At 35.5% G+C, this 20,730-nt stretch overlaps 2 protein-coding genes and 1 long non-coding RNA gene across 3 annotated transcripts in view; 2 read left to right on the top strand and 1 right to left on the bottom strand.

The window, feature by feature from the left end:
• The window catches only part of LOC125657574 (peroxidase-like), a 29,783-nt gene extending 22,053 nt beyond the window's left edge, over window positions 1-7,730 (top strand). The window contains exons 12-13 of the mRNA XM_048888238.2: window positions 287-386; window positions 6,573-7,730. Of these exons, the coding sequence (XP_048744195.2) occupies window positions 287-386; window positions 6,573-6,663 (191 nt within the window). The 3' untranslated portion in view covers window positions 6,664-7,730. The remainder of the gene's footprint in view (window positions 1-286; window positions 387-6,572) is intronic.
• A 6,219-nt stretch (window positions 7,731-13,949) lies between these two features.
• On the top strand, window positions 13,950-17,209 carry LOC125658643 (uncharacterized). The gene is made up of 4 exons (XM_056150811.1): window positions 13,950-14,062; window positions 16,448-16,694; window positions 16,981-17,021; window positions 17,092-17,209. The coding sequence occupies exons 1-4, from the start codon at window positions 13,950-13,952 to the stop codon at window positions 17,207-17,209; spliced, it is 519 nt and encodes a 172-aa protein (XP_056006786.1).
• Window positions 17,210-17,871: 662 nt separating this feature from the next.
• LOC130050253 (uncharacterized) lies at window positions 17,872-18,413 on the bottom strand. Its single transcript, XR_008798700.1, has 2 exons — window positions 18,162-18,413; window positions 17,872-17,954 (listed from the first exon to the last, which is right to left on the bottom strand). It is a non-coding gene; the product is annotated as an uncharacterized LOC130050253 (long non-coding RNA).
• Between the last annotated feature and the right edge of the window lie 2,317 nt (window positions 18,414-20,730).

Here is a 20,730-nt window from a genome sequence, read left to right on the forward strand (position 1 = left end):
ATAACGATTACACTCGTCAAGCCAGTCTCATGCAATTTTATGAATACGACTCACTGTGATTTTTGTGGTAAATTTCAGAACGTGCAAGCACAGTTTATCGTTGCTTCTTATTGAATACACAATGTTGTGTTGGTTAACATTGCATACATATATGATGCTTTGTTAATTGGTTAACTTTGTTGATGATTTTGATCTGGGTCATATGAACATCTGAGTAGTTTGTACCGGTGTGATAATTAGCAATCATTGATAACAATCATTAATTAACAATTAATATACTTTACAGAACAACTGAGTGCAATTCGTCGAATGTCCTTGGCTAAAATAATATGTAGTAATTTGAACATCGAAAGAATTCAACAGCGAGTGATGTTTCTTCCATCGGAGTGAGTAACATTGATATATAATGCATTTTTAGCTCACCTGAGCCAAACATCCAAGTGAGCTTTTCTGACCAAAAAGTGCTCGTTATCTGTCGTTGTTGTCAGCGTCCTTTTTCATCATAAACTTTTCAGAACTTCATCCTCCTCTCCAGAACCAATCTGCGAATTTCAAACTTGCCACAGAGTACCCTTGGGGGAAGGGAATACACGTTTGTTCAAATGAAGGGTCATCCCCTTTCCAAGAGGAAATAATTAAGAAAGGCAAAATATAGGATGGGGTAACTAAAAATCTTCGATTCTCAAAACACTGCGCCAGAAAAGGTGAAACGTATGAGAAAGCTTCCTAACATAGTCAAGATTCGTGTTCTTCCCAGAGGAAGAATGGGGCTACAATAAGAGATCAAAGTTTTACTCTAGGATTGAATATATAAATTAAACTTTCATTAGAATGTTTGCGATTCGGTTTTTATATTAATTTCTCCATGAGGAAAATAATTTGTAAATAGAAATAATCATTTGTGAACAGCTGCAGGTCCGCGGAGTAATTTACACGCATGTCGGCCGTCAGCACAAATTAACAGCAATTGCAGTTTTCTCTGATTTATTGCATGATACTCAGTTTAGGACATGTGTATATTAAAACTCAGTTTAGGACATATGTATATTAAAAGAACAGTTTTGAAAAACAGAACTGCCTATCTGACTCGAATTTGGGGCTGAAGAAACGCCTGCCGCCTGTTGATTGACAGTTTCAAAGTGTGGGTGCCTGATGCAGAGCCACCCTTTTTGCGGACAAACACAAGGGAAGAGACCCATTCAGATTTTGATGGCACTATAACTCCATTATCTATTGAGTTTTTCAAATATGCTTCTTCTTCTTTTTCGAAACCTAATAGAGTTCGTTTTAGTTTAGCACGGACTGGCTAAGCATCCCCAGTATTCATTCACCTTGTGAGTGATTCTCTTGAAAAGGCATATATCCATGTCATTTCTCGCGAAAACGACCTGAAATTCGAGAAACAATTCTTGGACTTTATCCGCTTTGGTCTTGGGTAGGTTTTCAACAGATCTCCTTCAGTTTACAAGTCTAACAAATAATCAAATAGTTCTGTAAGTGTTTTACTACTCTGAATATTATTTTGAATCTCCAGGTGGTCTTCGATTACTTCGTCAATTGGTGTTACAGTTTTGCAACAAGATAGGCACATCCTCAAACTCTTGGTTTGTGATGGAGTAAGGGGAAAGTAAACCCTATACTGTAGAAGCATTTAAATTCGTGGGGCCAATTTTCGTGGATTGTTGAATTTTTACGGGTTCATGGGGACGTAATTTCGTGGGTTTATATATTTGTAATAAAGATAACTCTGGAATGTCTTTATTCGTTAAGGATGTAAATTCGTGAGTGAGGGATACCCACGAATTCCACGAAAATTGAGCCATCACGAAATATAATGATTCCACAGTGTACTCTGTGAAGATTGTACCATGGCTCCTCCCTCCACAGTAGCATCTAATTTGCCAGCTACGCGTACTGCAGTATGGGGTGGAGTTCTCAAGGGTTTTTTTCTGTAGCAAGACTCTAGCCACACTGATAGCTTTTTTTGTCAGCTCTGAGTACCTATGCTTTAATTCTTATTCCTTGAATATTGATGCTTTGATCAGCAAGGCTAATAAGTGCCTTATTAGTAGAAAGGAAATCGAGGCCAATTATGATTTGTCTGCTACTATAACAGGCCATTCGAAGAGAACTCCTTTAATTTCGAGAACTGTATCATGGGAATAATGAGCTTTTATCAAACTATTCTCGCCGACCTTTAGGGTCACCTCTTTGCCAATATTTAATGGTGGTTTCAGTGAAATGGCAAGCCTCTTATTCATGACTAAAATCTGTGCTGCTGTGTCGACAATGGCCTTACAGAGTCTCATATCAAATGTTGGTCTATGCATTAGATTGGGATGACGATGATCTTGTCCTTTTCCGTTGTTTACAGTCTAATGCAAAGCGACCCATTTCCTCACAATTATAGCAGGAACTTCCTCTAGCTGGGGAAGGTGATTTTGCTTGACCTATGGTTCTCTGAGGAGATCTTTGTCTGCTTGAGAGTGAGTTCATAAACTTATCAATGTTGAAATTTACTGCTTCCAGACCCAACTTTAAAGTTTCGACATCTGCTGTTAGCTTATCCACTCGAGTTTGAGGGTGGATTGTGCGAGAATAAATTCTGATTCTTCCTCGCTGTCACTGTGTCATTGAACCGAACTTTCATGACTTCAGGCATACGGGCTCCTAAAATAAGTCTTTGGTAGTTAATAGCTGCCTTAACATGCTGTAGGGCAATTTCTAAGGTTGTTGGATCTTTGCCCATGTCTGTTAATGTTGCCCATTTGAATGATATCTGTGATTATTGTATCTATGACACTTTCAGGTACAAGTTCGGCAAGCTCCTCAACCGACTAGTTCTCCTATTTCATATTTTGAAGCTTTCTTCGAACAGTAAGAGGCAAATCCTCTTGCCCAAATTTTGCCTTAAATTTCTTGCATAGGTCCTTTTAGTTATTTTGGACTAGTTTGGCACATGTGCAATAGAATTTTATTGCTTTGTCTCATAAGGATTCAATTAGTCTTTCAAGGCGCTGTTCATCAGTCCATCTATATTGGTCTGCAATTCTTTCAAACTGGACTTTGAATGGGCATCACTCAGTGCATCCGTGAAATATAGCCATCTTAGGTGGTCCATCATTGTGGGAGCCATTTGGGCTAGAATATTTCAAGCCACTATTGGTTCCACCTTTCGAGTTAAATTTTGTAGCTGAAGTATGTGTTACACTGCTTGTGGGGCCAGACTTAGTCAAGCTACTGTTAGCAGAAACACTTCTAGTTAGTTCAGCACTGGCCACCAGTCCCGAATCAAAAGTATCTGACTTCAGACCTCTTTGAATGTCTACTTTGGATGAACTGTCTCTTCCATAAATGCCTTGCAGTGCTAGTTTATCAAAACACTCCCCTTTTACAAATAAGTCCGATTTGCTCTCCGTCGGCTTGCTTTCCATATGTTCTATCATGTAAGCCATCCTCTTCATTTCCGAATCATAATTTCTTTGCATTGCTTTATAGTGTTCATGGATTTCTTTTATCTTGATTGTAAATCTTTCGACACATTGTCTAATGCGATACTTTGTTCCTCATCTTTTATCTCTTTTATTGAATCAATCAGTGTAAGCGAAATTTCGAAGGAAATCTTTTCTTCTGTTAGCAATTTTTGTAGAGTTGCAGTAGTGTTTTGAAGGTTTTCCTCCACATCTTTGAGAGCGATATAACCCTTTTTGTCCCCAAGTTTAAGAATGGCGACAGCTCGTTGAGCGCCGATTCCCTCAAGGATCAAGAGATTGTCCATGGATGCCGTAATTTAAAGGTTTGTCATATTTGGAAATATGTTGGCAACCTAGAGTGAGTTTAACTCTTCTTCTGATACGTGAATCTCCAAGATGTCATCCTTTGACATTTTAAAACAATTACAATTAATATCGTCTGTAAATCTTTTTGTCCAAATAAGTGCTAAATGTGTGTCTGCATGTTTACCATCATATAATGCAACGAATATATAGGAAACACGCACTCTAGGGGAACCAACTTTCTTTTTGTTTGTATCCTTGCGACGGCGTTTAAGGTCACAATTGAATGGTAGAATTGGCGTTGATTTCCTTGATTGCAGAATTTAGCTCTTCAATTTGTCTACAGATTTCTGTGTCGTGCACTTTAAATTGGCTGGGTCAGCATGACTTTTCGATGTACATGTATTATACATTAAGTGCGGAATAACAAGGCAATTCAATAAATGTAACCTTACAGTTGGGATAGTGGCCTACAATGTTCACCAGTCTACGATATTGGGACAAAATGAATTCAATAAATACAGTATCATCCCAAGATCTAACGCTTGTGAAGTGGCCTGCTTTTACAGAGATATCACAAGTACCCAGCCATACATAGAACAAATATTTTCTATTGCAATTTGTCTTCAAAGTTTTTTTCTAAGTACAGTAATCAATAGCTGGGGCTCTACGCCAGCCTGGTTCACACCAATATTCAACAAATCTAAATCTATCCATTTTATCGCAAAACCTTTGCTATCAGACAATAGAACTGGTGTACAGTGAAGACTGGAAGATGTTTTTTCTCCTTAAGAAGTTACAGTATCTATCTTTGGTTTTGACAATGCCATTAAAAAAAGATGAGACTTTGCAAAATTTGGACGCTTTGTCAGGAGGCCAACGTAAAAATGAGTAAAATTGTTTACAAATTATTATTAAGTAGTTAATTAATAGCCAAAACACTAAGAAAAAAGCGAGACTAAGGATTTTTTTTATTATGGTGGGGATTGCGTACCAACAAACGAAAACACGCCAAAATGACAAACCTCAAAATGATTAAACTATTGCCAAAAATTTAAATTTGAGAATTAAAGATTTTTTTTTTTTTTTTTTTTTTATTTTTTTTTTTTTTTTAGAAAAAACGTTTATTGTTGATTTTCAATGTTTTCTATGATGAAAATACTAATGACCCAAGAACTAGGGAAAAACATGAAACTTTCATTCTGGCAGAGTTACTGAATATCCAAGTTATATGGATAAGTATTTCCTTCTGACACCAATGTTGTGCTGGTCAATTACTTCGGACTGCAGGAATTCAGTCTGGGGTCCGGTACATGATGTTCTCTGAAGCGAGGATCAACACTGAGGAGGCATCAGCTTAATTCGTGCCGCTACAGTATTTTCAGAATTTACTTCTCTCAGTTTTTTTCTCATTTCTTCAATCAGATTTCTTTTATCTAGGTCATCTGTATCAGAGAAAGGATCCGCCATCCCACTATCAAAAATTTCTACGTCAATTTCTTCCAAATATCCAAGTTCTCAGGATTTTCCTTCCATTTTTAATTTTTCTGTAAAATTTCTATAACTCAGCAAGTCCATTTAGCAGACGTTTGTGTCATTTTTCAATTTAGAGTTATTGCCCTTTCCTTATTTTTACAGTAATGAACATTTGATGTTATTTGTACTATTTTGTTAATAGTGTGAGTAATTCAGTTGAAATTTGATAGTAAATGTAAGATTTTTCCAAAACTTGATGTTAAAAAGTTGTATGAGAAAATGCTCGAAAAACAAATAATTCGGTTTTTTATGTGTATATTTTGATAACAGTACATATACCATAGGGTTACCATGTGAGGTGTGATGTAAACATTGAACAATTGCAACTGTACACGAGTATCTCTTAAAACATATCAAAATTAACTTCATTGGAGAATGAATAGAAAAAGTATTCAATATGTTTCTATAGGAAAAGTATCATCAATGGAGATATAGCTGACTTGCATAGTATACTGTATGGGAAAAACAATCTTATAAATCCTCTTCTCAAGAACTGCAAGACTATGATTAGTCGTATCAATATGCATATATTTCAGGATGTGTGGATTCATTCGTTTTGACTTTATGGACCCTGGGTTTAGGGTGGGGCTAGAATTAGGAATAAAGTTTTACAGTATACATGAATATAGAACAAAGTAATTTCCTCCAGAACAGTGACACCATTTTAGATATATTGATATTGAAGAATCCCTATGTTGTATGTATTCAATTCGGTTCAGCCATGACCCCCGGGGGGTAGGGTGTGGTCATGACATCGATTCAGAATTCATAATGAGAATAAAGAGGGGAAAATCTTTTAAAATTTAAACAGCAAGACCAAGGTGACTTATGTGAGTGTTGTGGCCCATGGGCCTCTTGTTAAGAATTTTAATATATTAATATATATATATATATATATATATATATATATATATATATATATATATATATATTTGTAATTATTATCTACCAGACCGATATGTACTTGTATTATCAAATAGATGACAATATCTAGTATCTATTGAATTTTTAAAAATGAATTTATCAATGTACAAGGTCAAATTACAAAATAAAAATTCTTACTCTTGACACAGATTTAAGCATGCTTGTCAAATTTCGAAGAAAGGTTGGACGATATGTTCATGAACAATTAAAATTGCTAGAATATATCGGTTCTTTTCATACTCAAATAATTCGAAGAATGAAGCAAAATACAAGCATAAGAGCAGTATTTTTGTAACGCTATTACTAATTATTTATATATGGATTATCATTACACAGAGAATTCCATCCCCGAGTTGATTGCAGTGAGATTCCAGACCTAGACTTCAGTGCTTGGCAAGAGGATCCCTCTGTCGCAACGAGCTGTTAAAAGAGTTCATCAGAGTTCTGTTATTCGAGTCTGAGAAAGCCATCAACAGAATATCATACTAAATGTATTACTAATGAATCGACAAAATCATTCCAGGGTCACAGTAGACGCTTCTTGAAACTTATAAGTTACTGAGTTTGACGTCACAGTGCACGCTTTGAACTGTAAATTACAGAATTTGACGTCACAGTGCACGCTTTGAACTATAAAGTACAGAATTTGACGTCACAGTGCACGCTTTGAACTATGAATTACAGAATTTGACGTTAAATTATTGAGTTTGATGTCAAAGTGCACGATTTGAACCTATAAATTACTGAGATTGACGTAACAGTGGATGCTATGAACTATAAATTACTGAATTTGACGTTACAGTGCACGCTATGAACTACAAGTACTGAGTTTGACGTCACAACAGACGCTTTAAACCTATACCTTACTGAGTATTACGGTAGTCAGTTCGTTATTTGATTAGGTGAACTGCAGCAGGCCGAGTGTGAAATTAACTAATATGTTTGAAAGCACCTTTTTTCCCAAGTAAACACACAATGGACCGTAGCATTGTTGACCGAATGAAATGACACGTCGGTTATTGTGACGTATTTTGATAGCCTTCAAATTCAGCAAAGCTATCATTGTCATCCTGAATTCTATTGTGTATGTGGATATCATCAAAGAATTGAACATAGCAAACATGGCCATCAACAATCAAAAGTTGCTTCATGTAAATATCTCAGCATAAGTAAAGATTATCTAAAACATTGTATTCTTCCTAACGTTATGAAAGCTTATGAAAACCAGAAAATGCACGTACGCCATATTCAGTCGTGTTCAAAGGCTGCGGATACAATGTAGAGCACCTCATAATGCTTATATTTCTCAAACAGAATTAAGGTGAAACCTAAGATATGCATAAGAAGCAGTTAGAATATTAGTATTTTCATGACTGTTTTCTTCATCTTTTTTGTAGAAATTGTATATAAGTAGATGCTTTCTTTTTATGTTATTGTTTAATTAGTTAATGTATGTTTTGTATTTTTATACTACGTAATAAATATAAGTCAACCTCCCACTGAAACATGTTTTTGAGCGAGTCTTTTTATCAGAGTTTGTTTTCATATGAAAAGGTGAAGATGAACGTTGATCAATTTCAAACTCCAATAAAGAATACAAAATTAAGAGTAGCGAAAATACGGAACTCTGGATCGATCAGAGATGGGACCAGTTGCCTAAGAGGAGTAAGCATGCCCAGTCAACTGGTCACACCCGCCGTGATCCTTAGATCTTGATAAGATGAACGGAGTGATCTGTAGCTAAAATCAGTGTGCAAAGAACAGTCTAACGATTGGTATGAAACACGTCAGACAGCATATGACCCAATGACAGGTTGTATTGGTAAAATAAATTGTTATAACGGCCATAGAATTTGGGAAATACCTAGCTATCATTTTGTTGGTCATGTTTAATTGGCAGATGATCGTTACATGTAGCACCAAGCAGGATGGATTTGTAGATAATAGCCAGAATGAAAGGTGAAGATAACGAACAGTGATCAATCTCATAACTCTTACAACCAATACAAAATAGATAGTTGGGCCAACACGGACCCCTGGACACATTAGAGGTGGGATCAGGTGCCTAGGAGGAGTAAGCATCCCCTGTTGACCGATATAGTGTCTCGTTTCTGCAGACTGCGTTTAACTGCCGCCTAAGATTATTTTTCCCTACGATCCTTAGCTTTCCAGCTACATGAATAAGCAACTTCTAACTAATTACCATATTATCAATACGATCCTTAGCTTTCCAGCTACATGAATAAGCAACTTCTAACTAATTACCATGTTATCAATACGATCCTTAGCTTTCCAGCTACATGAATAAGCAACGAGTTTTCGAAATGCTTTAAGACAAAGGTATAGTAATGCTTGTAAATATTCAATTTGAATATCAATGGTCGGCATGCCAGAGTTTCTTCTTAACATGAAGGAACATACGAAGATTAACATTATCAGTAAAATCAATTGTTGCTTCATCATTAATATTCGAGTGTTGTATGCTCTCTATTTCACTGAAAGGCTTTCAAGCGTTAGTTCTCCCTTAACGTATAGATCTACGAAAATTAGCTGTTCCTTTTATGGTAACTTTGGAATAGTACTCTTTCATCAAATTACCAAGACCAAATTTGAACCTTTGGATTGATGCATTTACATTATTGGGTGTGACCGGTCTAAAGGGGATGCTTACTACTTCTATGCACATATTCACACCTCTGAGTGTCCCGGGATCCGTAAAATCTTAATCTTAATTTTGTGTTCTTCATGGGATATATGAGATTGATCAGTGTTCTTTTTCTTCACATTTCATTCCTTATGACAAGACAAATGCTTTGATATATACTATAGAATATTGACTAATTATATATTTTGAAATGAAAATTGGTATATGACTCAGGTCAAAGTGACACAGATTTACTACACTGATTATAACTCAGTATATTATAATTAGTATGCTGTAGTCTATCACAATTCTTTAAAATGATATACCATGCAGCCACATGGCTCTAACAGGATGGTATGGCTTATCTAATGAAGGAAGATTTAACAAATTTCTAAAAACAAGCAGGAAGATGATGCCTGAGACATAAATACATACATAGCATGTTAAAATAGTTTCTGAAAGTGAGTAAATTGTATTCGTCTCCTTACATTTTCAGTCATTGCCCAAAGTTAACGTCACTTTTATCATTCGTGTTGAAAAACATTAAGTTTTTCCGTAGAAGCAAGCTGGAGAAACTCTTCTTATAATATGAAATGTTGTTATTGTTTTCATATAGGTAAATACATACACGTAGGCGTGACCAGTCTACAGAGGATGTTTAATCCTCCTAGGCATCTGATTCCATCTCTGGTATATCCATGGGTACGTGTTTGTCCTACTCTCTATTTTGTATGCTTTCTAGGAGTTATGAGATTGATCACTGTTCGATATCGTCACATTTCAGTGAGAGAGAAATATAGAAAAAAAGGTTTTCGAAAGTGACCACACAAGTAAAACGTAAGCGCTTTAATTCTGATCGTCATAAGTTTGACATGTGAAAACAAGTGACGTAGAATCGTGGCAAATTCCAATCGGATCACGTGCTCGTCCTTTTCCATAACTGCTAAGAAGATTCGGAAGTGGATCAGCGCAAAGATTTCATAAAATAGATGAATTTATTCGCCATGAGCGCGTATGTGTATGAGGTTAAATGGCTAGAGAATCGAATCCCTGTATACACATATTTAGTTTTTGGTATCATTAACGTCTTAGTCACTCTAATAATAAACATATATTAGTGGAAATTGATAGTGGTAGAATACCTTAGATATGTATGGTATCTAAGATGTATTTGTTTTAGCCCCTGTTTCATATTGTAACATACATCTGTGACGTCATGGTTACATTTGCATACAGAGTACACATAGAAACCGCCTCTGATGGCGTCGATCTACGTACAAGATTTATGTGCGGTTACGGAAATAGCCGAGTATTTGCGATTGATGCAGAACAAGCTTTTGCGTATCGAATCAGTTGAGAGACATAAGCACCGAGTGCAGGTGATAGTGGAATATTGCTAAATAGAATACAAATCGAGATGTTAGTTTGTCGTTAACATCTATATTCAATAAAATATCAAAATACGAAGCAGATGTGGAAGACTCTGTGGTGTCTTTTATTTTGAGTTCAACATCTGAATGAAAACTATTATTGTTAATAGATAAAACGTAGTCGATATATGTAAATCTCGAGTTGAAGGTCACTGCAAAATACGTTTTCTTCTTTCGAATAAATTCTGTATCATAAAAATATAAAAACAGGTCAGCTAATGAAGGTTCACAATTCGTACCCATGGGAATTCCAACAGACTACTGGAAGATCTGATCACCAAAGACTACGAAGATATTGTCAATGAGGAACTCCAGCATCTTTTTAATATTAACTTCAAAGTACTTGTGCGTAGAATTAGAGTGGTATTTTACAAAGAAGTTTTTGCAAGACTGATCACTAAATAAGAATATTTTCTTTTTCTATTTTTGTTGAAGAAGCAACTATCTATGATGTCAAAAAGTCTAGTCTTAAATTTATATTGAGGGATGGTCTTGTAAAGTGTTGAATAGTCATGTATTGATGTTGTTGATTTGAGAAAAATTTTGTTCACACAATTCCTCCTTTAAAATATCATCGAAATACTTAACTGATTTACGACACGAATAATGGCATTTGTTGAATTTTCGGGACGATCCCTTCCTAAGTATAACGAGGTTAATTGTAGATGTAAAATACAGCAAAACACCCCTTCCCCCGCACAATATCTACACTAAATCAGCAAATGAAAAGCGAAGATAACGAACAGTGATCAATCTCCTAACCTCTATCAGCAATATAAATAGAGAGTTGGGAAAACGCGGACCCTTGGATATACCAGAGGTGGGATCAGGTGCCTAGGAGGAGTAAGAAGTAATCTGTTGTAAACCTTGCAAATCGATATCATTGTTATATCTTCACCTTTCACCTATTGCATGCAGAGTACCCAGTTAGTGATGTAACTATACTAGCGGAAAGAAGAAATGCAAGTTTATTTTCGATAGTTATGATCTTACATGATTCATTGATGATTAGTTCATTGTTTGGGTTTCTCGATTATTTTATCATTACTAAATACTATTTGATGATTTTTATCATAGACGGTATTTGCGTGAATAGCGTTAAAACGAGGGTACCTAACACCATTTCCTGTTCCGGATCAGTAGCGTGTATACTCACCCCTGACTCCGCTGCTCTTACTCTCCTTAACGGACACATCGCATGTCTCTAAACTTTTAAATTTTTCCAGCAAAATTAATCCATTTCCTGCCTAAAACTACTTTACATGTTGTTTTAAACGAAACGGTTTATGTAGTTTTCGAGTTTGAAAGCGATGGAATTCAAATCTTGTGATATGCATACATACTTCGATATCTTACGCGCCATCATTTGTGACGTACCACGTTACTACCCAACTAATCAACTAGACTTTTTGAAATTGGGGCTTAGATTTAAGTCCGTATTGCGGTTAATTATCGTAATATTTCGGCGAACGAACTATGAGAATTATTTACTATAAGCATAAGGAAGACAAAATGCAGATAAGTTTGTATACTTTGAAAACATGAGATGTGTCCTTTAACATTGATCCCATCAAGGGGGTTATTGTACTTTGAGGGATATTATTCAATTTCTGAATAAGGGCCTGTGTGAGTTAAAGACCCAATTTTAAGTTAACACCCCCAAATCATAAGCTGCCTGTCAATCAAACATTTAACAATAGATCTCAGGTGGAGTGACATCTGCAGACACTGTGGTCTGGAGCTACCCCCAGAGAGGTTTTGATAACAATAACAGCCAGTATCTACAGGCATTCTTTAGATCTTGAGGAAGCCCAGTATACCTGAGTTTTGATAGCATTGACCTGTCCAGAGCTGCTATTTTCTCGTAATTCAATTGTTTTTAAAATAAACCCTGAACAATGCAATTTCAATATAATTGTAATTTTCCCCCTCTATATACATGTATTATAAATTACACAATTAGAAATCAAACAATAATTTGCACAATAATTTCTAAAACTTGTAACTTATTGAAATGATTTATGTCATCAATTTATGACACCTCTATATTTATATTCATTGAGTCAATGACACATACACACACACACAGAGAGAGAGAGAGAGAGAGAGAGAGAGAGAGAGAGAGAGAGAGGGGGGGGTGAATGTAGAATGTGTGTCAGCTACCCTTAGGAATACAACCATTATTCAAACACTATGACCACAGAAACTCTACAGAGGTCCCTGAGACAGGTCCTGTGTATATCAAAACTATAAAAAAGCACGGACAGGTAGATTTCTACCATGTTCTGTCTGGATCACCTCTGTCTCTGTGTATTTCTTTGAGTGCCATGGGATATAGCAATTAACACCTTGGTAGACCCTGGCCACTCCATGTAAATAACATGTTTAGATTAGGCTCCGCCTACATTTTCACCAACCGTAGGGTCATGAGATGGGTCTTTAAGCGACATTATATGGGACGTGGACGCGCTTCCTAACCTTCCTGTGCACCACAGCTGGGACGTCGTGGCCTTAAATGGAACTCCCGCAGCCAATCCCTAGTCATTCTTAGACACACTGGTAGACCATAATTGCCACAACTTGGCGTGCCGTCTCTGTCTGAAATCGGTTAGGGAGGTGCGAGAGACGTATGTCTCTATCTTGCTATCGCGACGTAACGCGCGGGCGTCTGCTCTTTGGGACGGTCACCAAATCTCCCTGTGGCTCTGAGACACCCAACTAAACAGGATATTGTTGTCTCGTGTACACCATATTGCTGGGCTCCATGGAGTTGCAAATGTCCTAGTATTGTCAGAGTAATGGCCCTACCCCTTCATTCAATCGCGGCATTTCGCTCTACAATCGCTTCGTAAAGAAATATCGTGTAGCTGATTTCTACTGTTCCAATGTTCGATTTGTAATGATTTACCAGCACATTTGGCGCAGAAGAGCCCTGGATGCATGCTTTCTTGAAAAATCTGCTAAAAGCATCGAGTGTTGTCAGGGTCAGCTAAATTTTAATTGATGAACATATTTAGAATGCACGGAGGTAACTCAGTGTCAAATATAATTAAAGTTATATTACCAAAAAACAAAAAATCAACAACAAAAAACCGACATTGCGTTTCTTTTTCCGCTAGTGTATATATAATCACTCACCATAAGCTGTCGAGCGGTTTAGTTGTGTGGTATCTAAGATGTTGATCTCCAGAGGTCTGGTCTGTGACAAGTATACACCTGACTTCCCCAAGTTATTGATCTGCGGATTAGGTTATCGGGAATTTCGAGCCCGATCTTAATAATATCGACTATAACTACATTCCTCCCCATTTTATTTGAAAGTAGTGTGACCAATATTTGTTCAACTGATATGCGGATTACGCACTGAAACTACTTATCACACTCCATATTTAGATTTCCATAACTGTAAACAATCAGACAACCCGACTGTAGACAGCGAGTCTTAAAGGTGTTGATACATGTACCCCATCATCTCTAAACAAAACGTCCTCATCATTTTATGTGGAATACAGTTGTTTTACCTAGAAAGTATCTGGGCGCACTTGTTTCAGAAATCCGGGCGACGACCCGGTTCACATTTATCACATGACATAATGACCCGGTTAGTCTCGCTGACACAAGTGAGAATTCAACCGGAAGATGGCTGCCATTATTGGTAGTGTAGCTGCGATGAATGATTTCCTCGCAAGTTACGAGGAAGACGATGACCTAGACGACATTTTTTGCCATTTCAGGAGCATGACTTGTGTAATGTATGTTAGATCAGCAAATGTACTTATTACTTTTCTGGCTACCCCTGTACTGTTATATACACAAAGTATATTTTGTAATGTTATTAAAATACACACATTTGCATGCGGTTTTGAAATTCAGTCCCCCCTCCCCCTCCCCCCCCCCCCCCCCCCCCCCCCCCCCCCATCGGCCAGAGTCGGTTGGGAAGTCATCAGATTGGGGGTGGGGTGGTGCACAGCCGAAAAAAGGCTTACAGCCATTAAAATTTGTTACCGAAGGGGCAAACTATATTAGTTGTTTTCTATTGTATTGGCCAAATTATTGCGTGGGCATTCCGGTTCATCTTTCATGATTTCTACAAGTACAGGTTGACACCATTTATAAAAGAACTTTAAACCCAAACATAGTGAATATTTGAAGAAACTTCGACAATGTTTTTTAAAAAAGTATATGCATGTATACACAGACCTATTTTATTTCTTTTAGCTCACCTGAACCGAAGGTTCAAGTGAGCTATTCTGATCACATTTTGTCCGGCGTCCGTCTGTCTGTCTGTCCGTCTGTCTGTAAACTTTTCACATTTTCGACTTCTTCTCCAGAACCACTGGGCCAATTTCAACCTAACTTGGCCAAAAGTATCCTTGGGTGAAGGGCTTTCAAGTTTGTTCAAATGAAGGGCCATGTCCCTTTCAAAGGGGAGATAATCACAAAAATGCAAAAATAGGGTGGGGTCATTTAAAAATCTTCTTCTCAAGAACCACTGGGCCCGAAGAGCTGAAATTTACCTGAAAGCTTCCTGACATATTGCAGATTCACGTTTGTTCAAATCATGGCCCCCGGTGGTAGGATGGGGCCACAAGGGGGGATCAAAGTTTTACATACAAATATATAGGGAAAAACTTTAAAAATCTTCTTCTCAAGAACCACTAAGCCAGAAAAGCTGAGATTTACATGAAAGCTTCCTGACATAATGCAGATTCAAGTTTGTTCAAATCATGGGCCCCTCGGGTTGGATGGGGCCACAATAGGGGATCAAAGTTTTACATACAAATATATAGGAAAAATCTTTAAAAATCTTCTCAAGAACCACTGAGCCAGAAAAGCTGAGATTTACATGAAAGCTTCCTGACATAGTGCAGATTCAAGTTTGTTCAAATCATGGCCCCCGAGGATAAGATGGGGCCCCAAGTGGAGGGGGGGGTCAAAGTTTTACACACAAATATATAGGGAAAAACTTTAAAAATCTTCTTCTCAAGAACCACTAAGCCAGAAAAGCTGAGATTTACATGAAAGCTTCCTGACATATTGCAGATTCAAGTTTGTTCAAATCATGGGCCCCGGGGGTTGGATGGGGCCACAATAGGGGATCAAAGTTTTACATACAAATATATAGGAAAAATCTTCTTCTCAAGAACCACTGAGCCAGAAAAGCTGATTTTTACATGAAAACTTTCTGACATAGTGCAGATTCAAGTTTGTTCAAATCATGGGCTCCGGGGGTAGGATGGGGCACAAGGGGGATCAAAGTTTTACATACAAATATATAGTTAAAATCTTTTTCTCAATAACCACTGAGTCAGAAAAGCTGATATTTACAAGAAAACTTTCTGACATAGTGCAGATTCAAGTTTGTTCAAATCATGGTTCCCGGGGGGTAGGATGGGGCCACAAGTGGGGGGGGGGGGTCAAAGTTTTACATACAAATATAGAAAAAAGCTTTAAAAGAACCATTGGGCCAAAGAAGTTGACATTTACATGAAAGCTTTCTGACATAGTGTAGATTCAAGGTTGCAAAGGGTAGTTTGGGCCATAATAGGGACCAAGGTTTTACATGCAAATATATATGGAAAGTCTTCAGATATGGGCCAAGGTGACTCAGGTGAGCGATGTGGCCCATGGGCCTCTTGTTTTAAATCATCTACATGTACATACGGAAGTAGCTGCAGATCTGTAGCGTTATGGTTTTATATTCTTGTCTTTGACCATATGTTATGGTCAAAGACAAGAATATAAAACCATAACGTTACAGATCTGCAGCTAATACGGAAGCATATTAGAGCCGCAGCATTATCTATTTTTAGTTTGTTATAACAAATTATTAATCCGTTATAACAAACTAAAAAAGATCCTGCTGCGGCCCTAATGTGCCTCCGTATGTACATCTTTACAGACTTTGTGTCAAGGACAGTTGAGCCATGGGTCACCATACCCGGACAATATTAATAATTGTGTAAAGAATTTTGTTAATTTACATGTACCATTAAACTGAAGTTCACATTCCTCAAAATTCTTGAGTAAGAGGTTAATAAAACTTCTGGTATAATAAGCACATCATCGGGTATATATCCTTACAAGTTCTTTTGGATTTTTTATTAAACATAATATCCTTTTTTTTTCAATGCAAGAGATGACCGCATTAAGTGCAAGAGGTACTATGAGACAACAATCAGAAACTACCTGCCCGACTCTTTTAAACGTTTTTTCAAGATAAACAGAGAAACTCTTGAACTTTTGTGTAGAAATCTTGCTCTTCATCCAACACGTACTGTTTCTGGTGGAAGACCCTCAATTCCATTAGAGAAAAAACTTCTAATGACTGTAAGGTATCTGGCTTCTCAAGAAACTATTTGTGAACTAAGTGACCGCTTTGGTGTAAGTGAACATTGTTTACTTAAGAGCAAAAAGCATGTTATAAGGACTGTGATTGATACCTTTTTCAACAACTGCATAAAATGGCCAAATGTAGCAGATTTTCCCAACATTACAAGGGAATTTGATGACATGGGAGCATATAATGTTCCTAGTGTGATTAGAGCCATTGATGGTTGCCATATACCAATTGAAGCACCATCACAGAATGCCAATTCATGTTACAATAGGCAGAAGTTTCACTCGATAATACTTTAGGCAGTTTGTAAACATGACTTACAGTTTACAGATATTAATGTTGGCTGGCCCGGGAGGGTACATGATACCAAAGTACTCAAAAATTCTACTCTCTGGGAATCTGGATTTGAAAAATGTGCACATGGACAGTACAATATTTTAGGAGATACAGCGTATCCTATGAAGTAGTGGCTCCTTACGCCTTACAGAGATACTGGCCATTTGAACCACCAACAATTGCGCTACAACTTGCAGTTGTCCTCAAAAAGACAAGTTATTGAGCGTGCATTTGCATTATTAAAAAGGCTCTTTAGAAGATTAAAGTATCTCAACATCAAAAGTGAAATGAATATGTGTAAAACTGTAGTTTGTACTTGCATACTTCACACATACAGCATGACAGGTTGGATGACATTATAAATGAGGATTCTGATGATGAAGATGGTCAAGGACATGTAAATGTTTATCCATGGCTTCAGAATGATGCCCAGGGAGCACTTAAAAGACTACAAATTACAAACAGAATGTAGATAATGTACCTTGTGTAAAAGACCATGTTCTTTCTGCTTTATATATATATATATATATATATATATATATATATATATATATACATGTACATCTCTAAATGCTTCAACAGGTCTATGTATCTATTTTCTTAAATATTAGAACAAATGCATTAGCAATAAACATGTTTCTATCATTTATTGTATTCATCAACAAAAACAAAAATATTCATCAACAGAAATTTTTTTTTTTATCAACATAAACAAAAGTAGTCATCAACATAAGAAAAAAATAACTGATTCCATATCATCCTGATAATTATGGTTATCATAAAGATTTATTTTGTAAGGTTCATGCATGTATATGTATGCAATTGCCTCTCATCAGGTAACAAATGTAACAGGGTTTCTGTCGAATTAAACAACAAAGTCCTGTATGGGTTCTTAGATGTCGATCACCTCCATTTTATTGCCAGAATCTAAGCTTTAGATATACATGTATATGTATGTGTATGACACTCTGAAACATATCAAACAAATAATTATATTTACAATCATATACATCAAAGTATTACTTATTTACACAAATTACTTCTTTGAAATATATGTTACCATATGATATTATAAAAGCTTAAAAACACTGATACTATATATTTATGATTTTCTATAATGACTATACAGACATTATTCATTATAATCATAGAATATATCATGAACACCATCATACCATTCTATGGGAATAAGTGATGTGGCAATAATCCCTCATTTAACAAAAATGTCCATGGAAATTGACTGTAAATTATGAAGTTTACATAAATAAACTTGCATCATAAAAATATCAAGCATGTATTTAAAAATACAGTATACCAAATCTGTGAAACACATAAATTTAACTTATTTCAAGCTAACTGATTTATGCCTCACAAAATATCTTTCTCACTGTGCAAGTGCTATGGAATTAAATCTACCAAATTATTACGTTTACTGCAAATTATAAATAATATTAAAGTTAGAAAATAAGCTTACCTTGTTAAAGAAATGATCAGTCAACAGTCAAATATCTGTCATATATTTTCACCAACTTCTCTATAAACCAACTAGACAAAGAATGACTGAACACCACCAAGAACGTTTGGAGGGAAAAAGAACTGACCAATAAAACACCAGCTAACAACACTAAAACCAATAGGAACTTCGAACACTTTCAAACCTATTTACAAAAGTTTAATTATAATGACCTAAGGCAAAATTCAATAAATCAGAACAGGTACTGCCTGTTCTACTTGGATGAGCATAAAACACATCTCAATGTAGTGGTTATTCAGATAATGTTTAATTTGAAATCTATATACAAATTTGTGTAGATTTATTAATTTAAATCAATTAATAAACACTATTACACAAATACAAAATTTTCCATGGATCAAAATAATGACCTACTAGCAGGGCTGCAGTCATAATGATTACTATCACTTAAAATTATTACAAATGGAGTCTGCTTTCCTAGTTTCATTATAAGTGTAAAAATCCACCTTGATTAAAAAGATGAGGTAAACCCATTTGTGTTAAATGTGTCATGACCATATGCAGTTACACTTTGAAATAAGATGTTGTCATTCAGAATACTGTTTAAAAAAGTATTGCTAATTGTAACTGGAACCATTACAGATATTCCCTAAATGTAATTTTTATGTTTTACATACTGTTACCTATTTTTCAAAGCAAAACACAAATATAACCGTATTAGTATGAGGCAATCAGATTTATCTGATACAATGTGTATTGACTTAGGTTCTCAATAATATTCTTTTATTGTGACTCGCAATACATATTTATGCATTAAATCTTAAATAATTTCCCTGAAAAAAGAGAAATAATGGCAATTTAAGTATTACGCCAAACTAATTCAGCACACCTACATGCATTCTTTTTTATTATTACCATAATGAAGGAATGCATTATCCTTTGCTATTCTAAATTTCATCCTGTTTTTTTTAAAGAGAAATTGTTAAAGGCATTTAAAGTTTCAGCCAATCACATTTGCAAGTTTTAATTCACAAGAAAAAAAAATTAAAGTTTGTTTCATTCACTCATTTCAGGCATACATATGTAAGGGGAGAACATTTTTTATAAAAAAAAAAAAAAGAAATAAGTTGTATCAGATGGGATTCGAACCGGGTGCCGAGAGAAGGTCGCGTGTGATGGACGATAGGCATTTTTTTTTTTTTTTTTTTTTTTTAATCTTTTATTGATCAACATACAATTTACACAGTCATCACAATGAATATCACAGTTTCAGATTTGGTTTAACATTTTACAATAAAACCATGTTAAAAGATAAACAGTAATATCCCATCTGTTTCTTTCAATAACGGATTGTTCCTCAAAAACTTTTCAAAAAACATCTTTCTGTTGTTTTTCTCAATACACAAATAATGGTAATTGTAATAAATATAATGTCTAAGCAAATATTTGCAAAAACTTGTCAAATGTATTCTTTTGTTAGTTTGCAACAATAGTTGTCTCCTTCTGTAAATTGTGAATCTACATAATGACAGAAAAAAATTAACAAAAAATGTGTTAACATTTTTCATAACATTTGGAAAAGCAGTCATAAATATTTCATCAAAATCTAAAACATTGTATACACTATTTTCACAATCTTTCAACAATGTTTCCAAATGATATATAATAAACTCGCTTTTGAAATCTTGTATTTCTGTGCAATATACAAACATATGTATTAAATCTTCACGTTCTACCGAACAAAGTGGACATTTGTTTGAATCTGTTTTACCAATTTTAAACAATTTTTCATACGTAAAAATTGCATTGTGAAAAATTTTAAAATCAAGCTCCACAACATCAGGAGGTTTTCCACTTTCTTTAAGTACAATCCATCTATTGTCAAGCATCTTTATATCTTTTGTTTTAAATTTCTCTGACCAATATTGGTTTGACTTTGGAGGATTAAACACTTTTTGAATCAACAATTTGTAAAATATTTTTACAGTGCATGAAGAAAAATCATACTTTGTATTTTCGACACAAAGTGAAAAAATTGGTAAACATGCTTCTTTTTTATAAACATTGTGCTGAATAACATTTTCCCATTCTTTTGGAATAATCGATAATAATGTTGAGTAATCATTTTTGATGCGTTTTGCACTAATTTCAGTATCACATTCATGTATCATTTCTACAATAAAAGATGCAGGTAAAAATCCAGGTATCACTTCATATGAAATGTCTCTGATATGTGTGATCCCCGCTTTTATGAAATGTTTCCACAATAG

The sequence above is a fragment of the Ostrea edulis genome, chromosome 9, assembly GCF_947568905.1.
Source record: "Ostrea edulis chromosome 9, xbOstEdul1.1, whole genome shotgun sequence".
NCBI lineage: Eukaryota > Metazoa > Mollusca > Bivalvia > Ostreida > Ostreidae > Ostrea > Ostrea edulis.

Coding starts and splice junctions, on each gene's coding strand:
- LOC125658643 (XM_056150811.1), top strand. CDS start 13,950: ATGGCTGCCATTATTGGTAGTGTAGCTGCGATGAATGATTTCCTCGCA. Junction 14,063..16,447: donor AGGAGCATGACTTGTGTAAT/GTATGTTAGATC, acceptor TTTCAATGCAAG/AGATGACCGCATTAAGTGCA. Junction 16,695..16,980: donor AACTAAGTGACCGCTTTGGT/GTAAGTGAACAT, acceptor TACAGTTTACAG/ATATTAATGTTGGCTGGCCC.